The sequence below is a fragment of the Protopterus annectens genome, chromosome 4.part1 (assembly GCF_019279795.1).
Source record: "Protopterus annectens isolate FY-2018-M chromosome 4.part1, PAN1.0, whole genome shotgun sequence".
NCBI lineage: Eukaryota > Metazoa > Chordata > Ceratodontiformes > Protopteridae > Protopterus > Protopterus annectens.
The window spans coordinates 551,522,505-551,538,635 of record NC_056734.1 but is presented as its reverse complement, the minus strand read 5'-3'; the positions used below and the strand labels follow the sequence as shown (position 1 = coordinate 551,538,635).

The following is a 16,131-nucleotide window of genomic DNA, read 5'->3' as shown; positions in this document are numbered from 1 at the left end:
TTGCTCCTTAAGCCAAGCATGCCTTCTAAGTACAGACCCCCAGTTACCACAGCCCTGCAAGATGCCTCTAGTGAATCAAAACCACACTGCAATGTAGGTTTACCAACTTGTTCAGCAGAATGCATAAAATCCTGTAAATCTTTACTTTCAGCACAATAAGGAATCAACATCATTTTCTGTTTAAGCAATCCAATAATATGCAGCTATTTTAACATATGAAACTGGCAATTCAAGGCCCTAATGGCCAAAGTAGCAGAAGTGTATACCTTCTTACTGCATCTATCCAGCGCCCTGGAGTCTATCAGAGGGGGTAGGATTTTTGGCAGTAGTAGCTTTAATGCCCTTGGGTCCCTGTGAAATAGTTTCAGGATCTGCAGTAGGATTTTTGAAAAGGAACTTGTGAGTCAGGAACCCTGCAATATCTATCAGGTTTTCTGGAAGCAGGAGGTAGAGAGTCAGGCGCCATGCTAGATTCTGAAAAGGCATCATCAACTATGTCCAGTACAGGAGGTAGAGCTAAAAGCCTGTGCTGGGGCAAGAGTAAGAAATCCCTAAACCTCTTTGTAGAATCAGAGAAATCCAGACTTTACCAACGAAAAAGCTCCCTGAGAGTACGCAAGGTTTCACCAAGAGAGAAATCCTCTTGGGGGGGGGGCAGAGGGAATAGAGTCCTCAGCATCAGAATCCTCATAGGTAGAATAAGGGTAAATTCTGGTCATCAGTGGAAACAAACTTCAGAATCCTGGTCAGAAGTATCATAAGCAAACTCAGTCCTAGGTCTCTTAGAGGGGGAAGGTTGGCTTCCCCCTGATTAAAGTAATAAGGTCTTATGTCATTCTTATCATTTGTTCTTTAGGCATAGAGGCCTGACCATTCAGTCTGGGCGTCAGTTTTCTAGACATGGTTCGAGTTTTAGGCCTTGAAGAAGAAGATGGTGCCGGTTTAATATTCAAGTCAGTAGGCCTGAATACACCCTCAGAAGCCGGTGCCTACACAGTGGCTCCAGACCCATCCAAAGTAGAGACATCTGCAGGTTCCACAGTTGAAGCATCTCGTGGCATACCGGACTCCAAATGGGTCTCAGTAGAGGCCTGCGAATCTGAAGTAGCAGGTATCAGGGGTTGCAAAAGCACCTCACTGAGTACCGGCGAACTGGGAGGCCTGTCTCTGTCTTTATCTTTGCGTTTTTTTTCGGAATGTCGGTAGTCAGATGGCTTACCAAAGACATATCAGGATAATTGAACCAAGCACCCAAAAATTTAGAAGCGCAAATATTCCGACGACAGACAGTTTGTGGTTTAAATAAGGCACAAAACAGACAGCGAGGTACGTCGTGGTCAGGGCCTAGGCAAGGAATACAGTACAAATGAAAATCTTTATGAGATATTTGCTTTCCTCAAGAAATGCAATTATTTACTTTTACTGACATTGGTAGAGAGCAAGAAAAAGTTTCCCCAATGGGGTACTTAGCTTTTAGTTGAAGACTTTGGTTCTGAAACTCGAAAACAAAAATTTCAGGAGTCGGCCGACCGGCACTTACGAACTGCTTCTGCTTTGGGCACCGCACGGCAAGAAAGACTGATGTAATGACGTCGGCTGCAAGTTTTATATCCCTGATGACCTGACGTCACGGAAGAAGAGACAGCAACCAACGTAGGACCCAAGAGTCACGGAAGATGAGACAGCAACCAACGTAGGACCCAAGACTTTCTTAATCAGGCCAACTGAGGGCTACTGCAAGCAGATAACCTGAATGTAATGACAGCAACAGTGAAACATGAAGAACATCTGCTTCTGCTTCGGACACTGCACGGCAAGAAAAGCTGATGTAATGGAATCGGCTGCATGTTTTATACCCCTGACTATCTCATGTCATGGAAGAAGTGACAGCATCCGACGCAGACATCCCAAGACTATGGTATTCAGGCCGACAGAGGGCTACCTGCAGACAGATAACCCAAATGTGATGACTGTAACAGTGAAGCACGAAGAACATCAATCTTTCAAGCAAAGCAGGAAAACTGAATGCTGGTGTTACATCATCTGGCTCTGGGACAGCCTTCTCTTCAGATCAATTATCTAACTGTGTCTTAAGGGAGTGTCCAAGCTTAGGGATGAACTGGAAGACTCCATAGCAGTACAAGTCAAAGTTTCAAATTCCTTTCATACTAAACAGTTTGTAAAGTAATGCTCACCATGATTTTTTTAATCCCTAAACTTTCAACAATACTCTACATATTGCTATGCCCCCCCCCCCACCAAATGCACACACACACATGCGTGCACACAGGCACATACAGAGGCACAGGCGTGCAGGCAGACAGACCGACACACTATAGAAGTATTTGGGTGGACTGGTCTACAACAAGAATACCCATTTCCTTTCTTAAGGGTACACATGCCCTAATGAATTTAATAAGACATCAAGCTCTGCTAAGTATACAGTATTAGTAACAAGATACAGTAAGCAATACGAAAATATTTTCCCCCAAGGCACTTCTCTGAGCTCTGCAGCATGTCTATTCCTGCCACACAAAAGAAGCAAAAAGGCTATGCTTATGCTGCAAACTCTGGCAAGTAACATCAAAATGATGCACGCAGATATCAATTTCAAAGAGGGAACATCCCTAAGCAATGGACGCCAACCCAGTCTAGATGGTGAAGGTGCAGATTTCTGGAAACTGAACTTCAGGATTTCTGCAGCTAAGTACAAAGAGTAAGAACTACTGCAACAGTGATTTAGAAAAAGAACATATGAAAGCTGTGCTGAATGAGGTCAGGGGGACTTAACATTCACAACTGTTATCCAAAATAAAAAAATGCTCCTTGAAGAAAGTCTTGTGCAATAAAAATAAAGGTAGTGTTAAACTGATTACCTGTGATGAGCTGCACATCCACTGCACAAGACTGACTAAAAGCTGCAAAGGAGGACATCTTTTTAAAATTGTTAATCCAAGACAAGTACCAACTGACAAGTCCACACCACCTTATTTGCACAGCAATGTATATGAACTAAATTCCAAGGCACATTTCTCATTCAAAAAATTCTCTAAGTATACCTTTCATTAACAATAAGGGCAATAAATTGAGACTTCTCTACCTCCAGGTGTTCGAAGAGGTCCATTGTTAAAAAATCCATCAGAGGAATTGTGCCTCCTGCGATTCCCTCCAAAGCGGACTTCTCCTCGATTAAGATGTTCTCCATGTTTCTCAAAAGTTGCTGCAGGGGACTGTAAAACATGGGAAAAAAAGACATCAGCAAATGGTTCCTCCATCACATCAATTTACCCACTTACAATCCTAACATTAATGAACTGCACCCTAAATGCAACATTTCCATTTTCCACAGCAATTTATGCCCTACAGGTCTTTCTCTACACTGTCCTAATCAGCTTTCCTTTTGCAGACAATGCAGAGTTTGACTGAAAATTGAGTTGTGTGTTTACCATAATGATGAATCTAGATGGTATGAATTCATCTTCTTCAACCCTTAGGACTTTGACCTCAGGACCAAGTAAGCTCAAAACTCCTCCCTCTAGCCAATAAGGCATCTTTTGCTCCACACAATCCACAAGACTGGAATTTGGTATTCCCCAAGTGGGAAGCATAAAAAAAAACAATCTTCCATTTCAAAACATAGGAAGTCTCAACTGGCATTCATGCTGGTCTCCGAAGATCAACGCCTACCATGGCTTCCACAAAAGCACTGCCCTCCCCTCGGTGCTCTGGGCTTAAGTTTGCCATAACTGCCTACAGGGAAAACAAAATCCCCAAATTCATGACCCAATGAATGCTGCACTAACAGAAGACAGCAGCAAATCAGTCCACTCTTTCTTGCCCTAGTAAGTACAGATTTGCTCTCTAAAGTCACAGCAAGACTCACCAACAGATAACTATTCCAGAAGAGAGGTAAACAAAGGAACAAAAATAAAGTGTCTTTCCAAACTGCTGCAGAACCATAAAAAGGGTACTTGGTCAACCAAAACCCAAGAAGGAACAAAAGGAATGAAGTGCCCAAGGACTGCAACCAGCAGCAATCACTAGAACTATAAAAAAGGGCACCTGGAGGCACCAGATGAAAGGAGACACCACTTCCAAAATTATAAAGTTATAAAAATAATCTTTTATTAATGCTTATAACTTCAGAAGTAGTGTATCCTTTCATCTGGTGCCTCAGAGTGCTGTTTTTAGTTTTTATAATTTTAAGGTTACCTGGTCAGGTGAACAGAGGGCAAGTGTAAATGGATTAAAGCCAAGTGCTCACTGCAACCCGGAAGGTGAACCAGAGATGGGAGGGAGGGTGGGTGGGTGCTTGTACTACAAAAACTCAATATAATCTAATATGCACAATAAAGGTAAGCTGTTAAACACAACTGTATGTTATTAGTAAATTACTGTTACAGTACTGCCTCTTGGGATGCTTCCCCGGACTTACACACCAGAAACAGGCTGGCCTGTTGGAGGATAATAGGACAAGACCTTTTAGAATGGTTGTGTAGCATGACCAAGTCCTGGAAATACTAGCTAAGGTATGTTCGTCAAAGGTTAGCACCATGGACAAAGTAGCTCTTTTCAATATGTCCTCAGCAGTAACCCCTTAGGAAGGCTGTGGTGAAATCATGCCAATGCATCAAAAACTATGCCGGCAAGTGTAGAAAGAATAGTTGTGTAAAATCTTACCATAACCAAAGATGTCTTCTCTTCCATGTTGCAGTATTCTTACTGTGGGATTTCCCATCCCAGGCGACCCGATGTCGGCTCCTATACAAAAGCTTAAGCCTGGTTGCTGTAGTGGCATGGGACGTCACACGTAGGGCCATAAACCACAGACCTTAAATGTGACGTCTGCAAGCACAGACCTCAGAACTTGAAGGCCAGACAGTCTTATGAGAGGAATGAGTGATTGCAGCTAGAAGAGTCAAGTGTCATATGCTGGCTAGTTGCTCTTGTTTAAGGGTAGAGCTTCCTAAAAGGTAGCAGCTAGGTTAGTAGTCCAATGTAATGCAGGGGGAAGGTGGGATGGATGGAATACTGCAACATGGAAGAGAAAGACATCTGTGGTTATAATATGATTTTACACAACTATTCTATGTCCTTCTATTCTTATGGTGCAGTATTCTTACTGTGACGGCGTACCACAGCTAGTTAGAGGTAAGTGTGGCAGTAGAGGCGGAAGATTCCAGAAACGCATGCAGGATTGTCCTAGTAAAGCCTACCCTGGCTCTGGAGATTGGATCTAGTTTGTAGTGTTTGGTGATGGTGTGGACAGTGAACCAGGTGGCAGTTTCTAAAATGGAAGGTGTGTCCAGGCTTTTGAAGCAGCCATACCTCTAGTGTAATGAGCCCTCACCCCCTGGGATAAAGGTTTGCCATGGTGAGAGTAGCAGAAATAAATGCATTTTCTGATGAATCCTGAAATAGTTTGTTTGGAAACTGCCTTGCCCATAGCCCTGGGGTGGAGGAAGACAAGTTGTTCAGATTTTTTGAAGGGTTTAGTTTTGTCTAGGTAGACTCTAAGATGTCTGTGCACATCCAGGGAATGGAGAATCCTCTCACTTTTGTTAGTTGGAGAGGGGAAGAAGGTAGGCAGGTGAATAGTCTGACTTAAGGACAGCTCATTTACCACTTCAGGAATAAAGGAAGGGTTAGTGTGAAAGGTCACCCTGTCCTTGTGGAATACAGTGTAGGGGAGGGCAGGCCATTAGTGCCTGTAACTATGACATCCTCCTAGCAGAAGTGATGGCGACCAACAGCACAGTTTCCATGTACAAAGTTGTAATGTAGTATTGCTAGCCAGTTCAAAGGGGCTAAGTATTAGATTCTCCAGGACAAAGTTTAGATCCCAGGGTGGCGGGATGGGTTTTCTAGGTGGTCTGATGTGCAAGACCCCCTTCTCAACAAAAGTTCAACATTTAGCCTGGATAGTAAAGGGGGGTCTAGAGGTGGGCAGGCAGATATGGCTGAAAGATGTACTTTCACTGAGGAGTAAGAAAGGCCATCTTTAATGAGTTCACACACATATGTAAGGACTAAAGAAAGGTCAGCATGACTGGCATCCCTGTCTTTACGTAAACACTATTTTTGGGAATCTCTCCCATTTTGATAAGTCTGATTTTATAGTAGCAGGTTTCTTGGCCTCCCACAAAAGCACTTCCTCTGAATAGTGGTGCTTAAAAGGGATTAGAAGTTTACCACCAAAAATGTTAGTGTTAACTTCTGTAGGTGTGAGGATGGATTAGGGTTCCCTTTTGTTGTGGCCTTGTGGCATAACTTGTGGTGATTACCCTTGGCTACTGAGTGAAGTAGGGGGAACCAGTGCTGCCTTGGCCAGTAGGGGGTCACCGACAAGATTTTTGGTTTGTCCTTCCTGATTTTCAGTAGGACCTTACCTTTTGAATTAGAGGGAAGGTGTAAAGAAAAGTACAGTTTTGTACCTACCATAAATGTAGATGTCCGATAGGTATGCATCTGCAGTCCTTACATATGGGTTGTCCTGCCTCAGGCAGCCCTTCGGTCGGCCGGATTCCAAAGTCTGGGTCCGGCGTCAGCTGATGTCGCCCTCTCCCCGAAGTCAGAGCGCCTGGGGTATAAAAGCGTCAGCCGACGCCATCTTCCTCAGTTTTTCTTGCCCCAGATGCCAGGTGCCCCCTAAGGAAGGCTAAATTTAGAGAGATGCAAAAAATTCCAAACATGCACAGTAATATAAAACAAATACACCATAACAGATAACCCCAGCTAGCTACAAGAGGGATAAGTACCCAGGAAATACCACAGAGGGGAAGGAGGGAGGGTAAACCTGACTGCAGATGCATACCTATCGGACATTTACATTTATGGTAGGTACAAAAAGTACAGTTTTGTACCTACCATAAATGTAGATGTCCGATGACATATGGGTTGTCCTGCCTCAGGCAGCCCTTCGGTCGGCCAGATTCCAAAGTCTGGGTCTGGCGTCGGCCGATGTCACCTCCTCCCCAACGTCAGAGCGGCTGGAGTATAAAGGCATCAGCCGACGCCATCTTCTTCAGTGTTTCTTGCCCCAGATGCCAGGTGCCCTCCAAGGAAGGCTAAATTTTGTGAATGGATAAACAGATAAAACCAGACATGCACAACAGTAATAAACAGATACACCGTAATATATATCCCCAGCTGATAGGTAAGGGGAGAAAGGACCCAAAAGGGGAAAAAAACAGAGGGGTAGGAGGGAGAGAAAACCTGACTGCAGTTGCATATCTATCGGACATCTACATTTATGGTAGGTACAAAACTGTACTATGTCCTTCAAGAATGCAACTGCAGTCCTTACATATGGGTTGAATACCATAGCCAAGCTGGGGTGGTAGAACTAAGCAAGAGATGGTGTAGCTAGAAGGCCCTGCAGGACTGCCGAAGCAAAGCCTGCTCGGGATCTGGAGTATAATGGCAGGTTGTAGTGTTTGGTAAATGTATGCACGGAGCTCCATGTAACAGCCTCTAGAATATCTTTTGTAGCCACTCCTCTTAGAAAAGCTGTGGATGTGGCCATAGCTCTGGTGGAGTGTGGTCCAATATTAGCTGGCACACTTTTTCCATGAAAAGAATAACAGAATCTGATGCAGTGTCCAATCCATTTTGAGATAGTTTGTTTGGTGACTGCTTTTCCTTGCACTCCAGCAGCATAGGCTACAAACAGTTGGTCAGACTTCCTGGTGGACTTTGTTCTGTCCAAGTAGTAGCGTAGTTGTCTGTGAATGTCTAAAGTATGCATCAGCTTTTCCCCTTTATTTTGAGGGTTAGGAAAGAAAGTAGGCAGGTGAATTGCTTGGTTTAGAGACACTCTGGATATCACCTTAGGCATGAATGAAGGATTGGTCCTAAGGGAAACTCTGTCCTGATGAAAGATGAGAAAAGGAGGAACTGCCATGAGGGCCTGTATCTCCGAGACTCTTCTTGCTGAGGTGACTGCCAACAGGAAAAACGTTTTCCAAGAGAGAAATTGCATTTCTGAAGATGCTGCTGGTTCAAAAGGAGGAAGAGTTAATTTTTCCAAGACTTAATTGAGGTTCCATGCAGGAATTGGTAGCTTCCTTGGAGGTTTGATATTCTTTATGCCTCTTAGAAGCTGCCTTAGCAAGGGATGCGAAAACACAGGTGGATCACAGTTGTAATGTGCTGAAATAGCTGAAGCGTGGATTTTGATGGAAGAGTATGAGAGGCCACTGTGAAACATTTCTGCCCAGTATTCTAATATCTGAGGTATGTTCATCAGTGATGTATCCTGGCCCTTGTTGACATTCCAGATGGTGAATCTCTTCCATTTGGCCGAATAGGTTTTTCTGGTGGAAGGTCTGCGTGCCTCCAGCAAATTTTCCTGAACTTTTTCGGAGAGGGAGTCATGGGTCTGAGTCATGGAACTCTCCAAGCTGTCAGCTTTAAGGTTTGCAGGTTCTGATGAACAGTCTTGTAACTGTGTTGAGTCAGGAGCAGAGGCCATTGAGGCAAGGGCCACGGTTTGGTGTGAGTTATGCTCAGTAGTAGTGGATACCAGTGTTGCCTTGGCCAGTCTGGAGCTATCAAGATTCCTCTTGGTTGTTCTGCCTTGATCTTCAGTAACACCTTGGTGAGCAAAGGTAGAGGAGGGAATGCATAAATTGTTAGAGCATTCCAGCTGAAGGAAAGAGCATCCGTTCTCCAAGCTAGAGGATGGTGTATCCTTGTGCAGAAGCTTTCCAGGTGATGATTGAGATGAGATGCAAAGAGGTCTATGTCAGGTCTTCCCCATGCAGATGCTATTTGTGAGAAAATGCGTGGGTGTAGCATCCATTCGTGTGGATCCAAGAAATTTCTGCTCAACCTGTCTGCCAGAACATTGTCCTTGCCCGGAACAAACTGGGATTGCAAGTAGATGTTCAGTTTCAGGGACTTTTCCCAAAGAATCATTGTTAGTCTGCAGAGGGGGTAGGAATGAGTGCCCCCTTGTTTGTTTATGTACCACATGACAGTGGTGTTGTCTGTCCTTATTAGCAAATGACCTTGCTGAAGAGATTTTCCAAAGGCTTCTATTGCATGTATCACTGCCAACATCTCTTTTTGATTTATGTGCTGATGCATCTCCATGGGAGTCCATTGCCCTTGAATGCATCTGCCGTCCATGTGAGCCCCCCATCCATGGTCTGAGGCGTCTGTTGTAATAGTTTGACTTGTTGGAGGTTTGTTGAAAAGCATGCGTTCGTTTAAGTGACTTGCTTGAACCCACCACAAAAATTCCCTTTGCAGGCATGGTATGAGGGTATTATGTCTTCTAGGTTGTGGCTGTGTTGCGACCACAAGCTTTTTAGGTACCACTGCAGCTTTCTCATGTGTAGTCTTGCCAGAGGGATTAGAAGAATGCAAGATGCCATGAACCCCAGGGCCTGCAGGGTCTTCCTTGCGGTCAGGTGGGTTAATTTTGCTAGGCCTTTGAAGTAAGCTGTTAAATGCTCTTGTTTCTCCTCTGTGAGGAAAGCCATTTATAGCTGTGTGTCCAGTTTTGCTCCTAGAAAAATAATCTCTTGGGATGGCAGTAGTCTTGATTTTTGAATGTTGACTGTGTATCCCAAAGCCTGCAGCAATTGAATGACGTAATCCAAGTGTTTTATCAAGGTCTGTTTGCTGTCTGCTTGTATTAGGCAGTCGTCCAGGTAAGGGTATATTTGAATCCCCTGGAGTCTGCAATGTGCCACTACTGATGCCAGGTATTTCGTGAATACTCTGGGCACAGTAGATAAGCCAAACGGCAATGCTGAGAATTGATAGTGCTCTGTTCCTGCAAGAAATCTGAGGTATCTTCTGCAAATGTGTCTGATAGGGACATGCGGGTATGCCTCCTTGAGGTCCAGAGTAACCAGCCAAGACCCCTTGCCCAGCATGGGAAGAAGCTGCTGTAACGTCAGCATCTTGAATTTTGGCACCATGAGAAAAGTATTTAGAACTGACAAGTCCAATATAGGCCTCCATTGTTTTTCTTTTCTTGGAACAAGGAACATTCTTGAATAAAATCCCTGGCCTTGTTCCTGAGGAGGAACCTTCTCTATTGCTTTTATTTGTAACAGCTTTGAGACTTCTATGAGTGCCTCTGCCCTTTGATTTTGTGGCAGGTTTGGCATGCCTTGTCCTGTTGGTAAGGTATGGAAGTGGAACCTGTAACCTCTGTCTATTATGTCCAGAATCCAATTGTCCTTTGTTATAATGTGCCAGTTTTTTGAGAATAGAGATAATTTTCCGCCTAGAGGTGCTTCTCTTTGAGCCTTGATAGGCGGAGTGAAAGGTAAGTCATTGTGATTGTCCCTGTGGTGCAGGTGAACTACCTGTGCCACTTCTCTGATTTTGTGGTTGCCACTGGCGTCCCCTGTAGGAGCCTCGGTATTGCCCTCTACCTCGTGCACGCCTGCTCTTTCCCCTTTGAAACTTGTCAGAGTCTGGAAAGGACCAATTCTTTGAAGGCCAATTCCTGCTGAACCTTGGTGGCTGAAAGTACAGTTGTGTACACCTACCATAAATGTAGATGTTCGAGTGTCTTCACTGTTGCAGTCATAACTGTAGGGTGCTCCTGCCGGCAGGCAGCCCAAGGTCAGCCAGAATCCCAAAGTCTGGGTCCGGCGTCGGCTGTACAAGCCAGTACCCTGACGTCAGTATGCTCTGGTACATAGCCGTCAGCCGACGCCATCTTCTCCAGCCTTTCTTGCCCTAGATGTCAGAATTTCCCAAAAATCATAAATGAATCCAATAAGGAAACACAAATACACCACAAAAGAGAAAAAGAGGGGATAGGAGGGAGGAAACACCGACTGCAACAGTGAAGACTCGAACATCTACATTTATGGTAGGTGTACACAACTGTACTATGTTCATCGTGTTTCACTGTTGCAGTCATAACTGTAGGGTGGAATCCCAAAGCAGTGAAAAAAGGGAGGAGGTCTAGACAGAAGAAGGGGCAGCAAGAAGACCCTGCAAAACAGCAGAGGCAAAGCCTGCCCTGGTCTTGGAATACAAAGGGAGATTGTAGTGCTTGGAAAAAGTACGCACAGAACTCCAAGTGGCAGCTTCCAAGATATCCTTGGTAGGAACTCCCCTGAGAAAAGCTGTAGAAGTCGCAGCTGCTCTAGTAGAATGACTTCTCACTGTACCTGGAAACTGTTTCCCATGATGAGTGTAACAAAATCTTATTCCATAAGAAATCCATTTGGAAATAGCTTGTTTGGAAATAGCCTTTCCAAGAGAACTGGAGGCAAAAGAAACAAACAATTGGTCAGATTTTCTGAACTCTTTAGTCTTGTCCAAATAAAATCGTAACTGTCTGTGCACGTCCAAGGAATGCAAAATCCTTTCCCCTTTATTCTGAGGATTAGGAAAGAAGGTAGGAAGGTGAATTGTTTGATTTAAAGCCACTTTCGAAATCACCTTGGGCATGAAAGTAGGATTGGTCCTCAAGGATACTCTGTCCTGGTGGAAAATAAGGTATGGTTCCACAGCCATGAGAGCTTGCAACTCTGAGACCCTTCTGGCAGAAGTCAAAGCTAACAAAAGAACTGTCTTCCAAGATAAAAACTCAATATCTGAAGATGCAGCAGGCTCAAAAGGAGGCAAAGTAAGTTTTTCCAAAACATAATTAAGATCCCAAGCAGGAATAGGAGGGGTCCTGGGAGGCCTTAAATTCTTAGCCCCTCTCAAGAATTCTCACCAAAGGATGAGAAAAAACAGGGGGATCAGTATTGAAATGAGCAGAAATAGCAGAATCATGAATCTTAATGGAAGAAAAGGAAAGTCCACTAGACAAAAGATCCGAAAGGTAAAGCAAAATAGAAGAGAGATCAGGTACCAGAGGGTCCAAGCCTCGGTCCTGCATCCAAATGCAAAATCTCTTCCATTTAGAGGCATAGGATTTCCTAGTGCTAGGGCGTCTAGCTTCCAAAAGAACATCCAAAACTCGTTTGGGAAGACTAGAAGAAATCAAATTCCTTTGAAGAGCCAAGCTGCCAGGCAGAGGGTCTTGAGATTGGAATGTAGCAACTGACCCTGATGCTGGGACAGAAGAGAAGGGTTCAGAGGGAGAATCCAAGGAGGCTCCAAGAACAGGTGCTTCAAAGTTGGATACCAAAACTGTCGAGGCCAATTTAGAGCAATCAAGATGAGGAACTTGGGCTTGTCCTGTTTTATCTTTAGTAATACCCGAGGAAGTAGAGGAAGAGGAGGGAAGGAATATCCCGAAAGGTTTCTCCAGTTGAAGGACAGGGCATCCACTTTCCAAGCTGCTTTGTGGAATGACCTGGTGCAAAAGTGAGGCAGCTGATGATTGAGATGGGATGCAAACAGATCTATCTGGGGGCATCCCCAAACTGCAGTAATCCTGTTGAATAAGTTGGTGTCTAGCATCCATTCGTGAGGATCCAAAATGTTCCTGCTCAGGCTGTCTGCTAAGAGATTCTGTTCTCCTGGTATGAATTGGGCCTGGAGATGTAGATTCAGATTTAGAGCTGTGTCCCATAAAGCCATAGCTAGTCTGCAAAGGGGGTACGAATGAGAACCCCCCTGCTTGTTTATGTACCACATGACTGTGGTGTTGTCTGTGTAAATCAAAAGAGGCCCTAGATGCAAAAGGTTCTTGAAGGCTAGAAGAGCATTTTGAACTGCCAACATTTCCTTCAGATTGATGTGCCAGTGAAGATGATCCTTTGTCCAGGTTCCCTGCTGGCAATTGCCTAGAAAATGTGCTCCCCAAGCATAATCGGAGGCATCCGTGGTTATGATTTGAGAAGGTTGAGGAAGACGGAAAGGCTTTCCTTCGTTTAAAGCACACACCCTGGACCACCAAAGGAACTCCTTCTGGAGGCAGGGGATCAGAGGAATCAGAGTGTCCAGATCGTGGTAATGCTGCAACCATACACTTTTCAGATATCATTGAAGCTTTCTCATATGGAGCCTTGCATTTGGAATCAACAGAATGCAGGAAGCCATGTAGCCCAATGCCTGCAGGAATTTCCTTGCAGTGAGCTGAGGTAGAGTTGCCAAAGTCTTGAAAATTGAAGCCAGCTGTATTTGTTTTTCTGTTGTGAGGAAGGCCCTTTGTAAGGTTGTATTTAAGAGGGCTCCCAGAAATACCATTTGTTGAGAAAGGATCAAATGTGACTTTTTTGTGTTCACTGAAAATCCCAGTAGGAGGAGAAGACGTTGAACAAAATCCAGATGTTGAAGTAAAAGTTAAAAAAACCAAGTAAAGAGAGAGATGAAGAGGTGAACTGCCGTTACAAAAACCATACAAAGTGTTCACCCCAAAAGATCAATCCCTAGTGACCAAAGCAGGTCAGCCCCAAACAGCACATGAATTGAAATGGGTGTTGAAATGGTTAATAAATCCAAAAATGAATAAAAAAAATAAGGCTGCTGGTTTAAACAAGACTTGTAAAACTTCTTCTCGTGAAAAACTTCATTCTGAAAAAAGAATTTGTTTTCTGAGGTTTATTTCAACAATATTGTGACCACACGGCGTTACCTATACAACACTCATGGTATTCTTTACATATTAGACTATTCTTAAACATTTTATTTGGATTCTACCAAATCTCTCATCTATGTGAAATAGTAAAAGTTCCTTGCTGTCTGCCTGAATAAGGCAGTCGTCCAAATAGGGGTAAATCTGAATCCCCTGGAGTCTGCAATAAGCCACTACTGGTGCCAGGCACTTGGTAAAGACTCTGGGCGCAGTAGATACACCAAAGGGCAGTACAGAGAATTGAAAGTGTCTCGATCCTGCCTTGAACCCGAGGAATTTCCTGTGATCCTGCCTGATGGGAATGTGTAAATAAGCTTCCTTTAGGTCCAATGTCACCATCCAGGCGTCCTGAGAGAGCATTGGCATCAGCTGCTGCAGAGTAAGCATCTTGAATTTTGGAATTTCCAAAAAGGTGTTTAACACAGAAAGGTCCAGAATAGGTCTCCATGAGCTTTGTTTTCTTGGAACCAGAAACAGTCTCGAATAAAAACCTTTTCCCATCTCTGAGAGTGGAACAGGCTCTATGGCTCTCATGGCTAGAAGAGCATCCACTTGATTTAAGGCCTCTGACCATTGATGTTTTGGCAGATCTGGCCAACCGAAAGCCCTTGGCAAGGTATGAAAGTGGAATTTGTAGCCTTTTAAAATCACGTCCAATACCCATTTGTCCTGGGTAATATGAGTCCAATTTCTGTAAAAAAGAGAAAGTTTTCCTCCGAGAGGGGCATCCAGGTAAAGAGGTCCTGTAGCCCAACCGAGAGAGTCATTGAGTTTGCTTTCTTTGAGATTGGGATCTGTCTTCTCCTCTTCTAGGTGAAGAAGCAGTCCACTGCCTCGATCTGAAGGAGGCCTGAGCTTGGCCACGACCTCTGGAGCGTCTATATCTTCCCCTTTGAGGCCTATCAGACGTGGGAAAGGACCAATTCTTGGAGGGCCAATTCCTGGAAAATCTAGGAGGCTGAACTTGCAAGAAATCTTTCACAGTTTGCATAGATTTTGCCTTTTCTTCCATCTTTTTAATAACCTCCTCAGCCTTAGATCCAAAAAGAACATCATGCTGAACAGGGGCATCTAATAATTTAGCCTTAACCTGTTCAGGTAAACTTTGCTCACGAAGCCAAGCATGTCTCCTGATAACAGTACCAGAGGCTGTGGCCCTGCAAGAAGCATCCAAAGCATCAAAACCACAATGCAAGCTATGTTTGTTCAGTTGCATGCAATACATCCTGTAGTTCCTTATCTTCTGCACATGCAGGAAGGGAAGCAAGCTTTTGCTTTAAAACAGACAAAAGAAATTGCTGATACTTAAACATATGAAACTGGCAATTTAAAGCCCTAACAGAAAGGGTAGCAGAAGTATATACCTTTTTGCCCCACCTGTCTAAAGCACGACAATCCTTCTCAGAGGGAATATGATTCTTAGAAGTAGCAACTTTAGCAGCCTTAGAACCCTGAGAAATAGTTTCAGGATCTGCAGAAGGATTCTTAAATAAGAAAAAATGAGACTCAGGAACCCTATAAAACCTATCAGGCTTAGAGGGAGCAGGAGGCATGGAATCAGGATTCAAATTAGCCTCGGAAAAAGCATCATCCACAATGTCAAGAACAGGAGGGATAGCCAAAGGCCTATGTTGAGGAAGAAGAAGAAATTCTCTAAGCATCTTCTTGGAAGCAGAATAATCCTGACCTTCCCAATGAAAATGTTCCCTCATCTCATGTAAGGTTTCTCCAAAAGAAAAATCTTCAGGCGGAGAGGCAGAGGGCAAGGAGTCCTCAGCATCCGAATCCTCATAAGGAGGAAAAGAATATTCCTGATCAGAGGAAGAGACAGAAGATATAGAAGCCTGGTCAGAGGAATCCATAGGAACATCCTGTCGAGGCCTTTTCTCAGGGGGGGGGGGGGGGAGAACCCCTAATCATTGTAAGCAAATCTTCAGCCATCCTTAACAATTGCTTCTGTGTCCTGGGAGTAGATTCAGAAGAAGCTTGAGCAGGAGCTTTAGACTTAACAGGAGTCTTTGTCTTTGAAATAGTGATGTGAGTAGGCCTGAATACTCCCTCAGAAGCCGGTACCTGCACAGCGGTTCTGGACCCATCCGAGGGAGCGACGTCCGAAGGCCCTGCAGCAGATAATATAGAAGGCCTTGATGGCTCCCCATGGGAGTCCGTATCGGCCATCGGTTCAGAAGTGGCGGACGACAGGGGCTGCAAAAGCGCCTCACTGACGACAGCCGAACCGGACGCCAGCTCCAGCTGCAACGAGTCCTGTTTGGACCTCGCAGGCCTGTCCTTGTCTTTGCGCTTCTTTTGAATTCCGGTAGTGTCCGACGACATTCTATAATTGAAGCATCTGCCAAAGTAATTCAGAGCCCAGTCGTACCTGCGTTTGATAGTACGAGAATTAAACCTGGCACAGAACCGACAACAAGAAATCGTGGTCAGGGCCTAAGCAAGGTAGACAGTAAGAGTGGAAATCTTTATGAGGTATTTGTTTTCCACACGTAATACAATTATTAACTTTTTCTGACATCGGAGGAACAAGAAAAAGATTCCCCAACGGGGTACTTAGCTTTGAGAAGAGAAGTAAGAACTTCGGACTGACAACAACCAAAAAACGCTGTTCG

At 44.3% G+C, this 16,131-nt stretch overlaps 1 protein-coding gene across 1 annotated transcript in view; it reads right to left on the bottom strand.

Moving 5' to 3' along the window:
* The window catches only part of GPBP1L1 (GC-rich promoter binding protein 1 like 1), a 1,437,510-nt gene that overhangs the window by 1,187,970 nt on the left and 233,409 nt on the right, over positions 1 to 16,131 (bottom strand). The window contains exon 2 of the mRNA XM_044070363.1: positions 3,101 to 3,232. Within this exon, the coding sequence (XP_043926298.1) occupies positions 3,101 to 3,232 (132 nt within the window). The remainder of the gene's footprint in view (positions 1 to 3,100; positions 3,233 to 16,131) is intronic.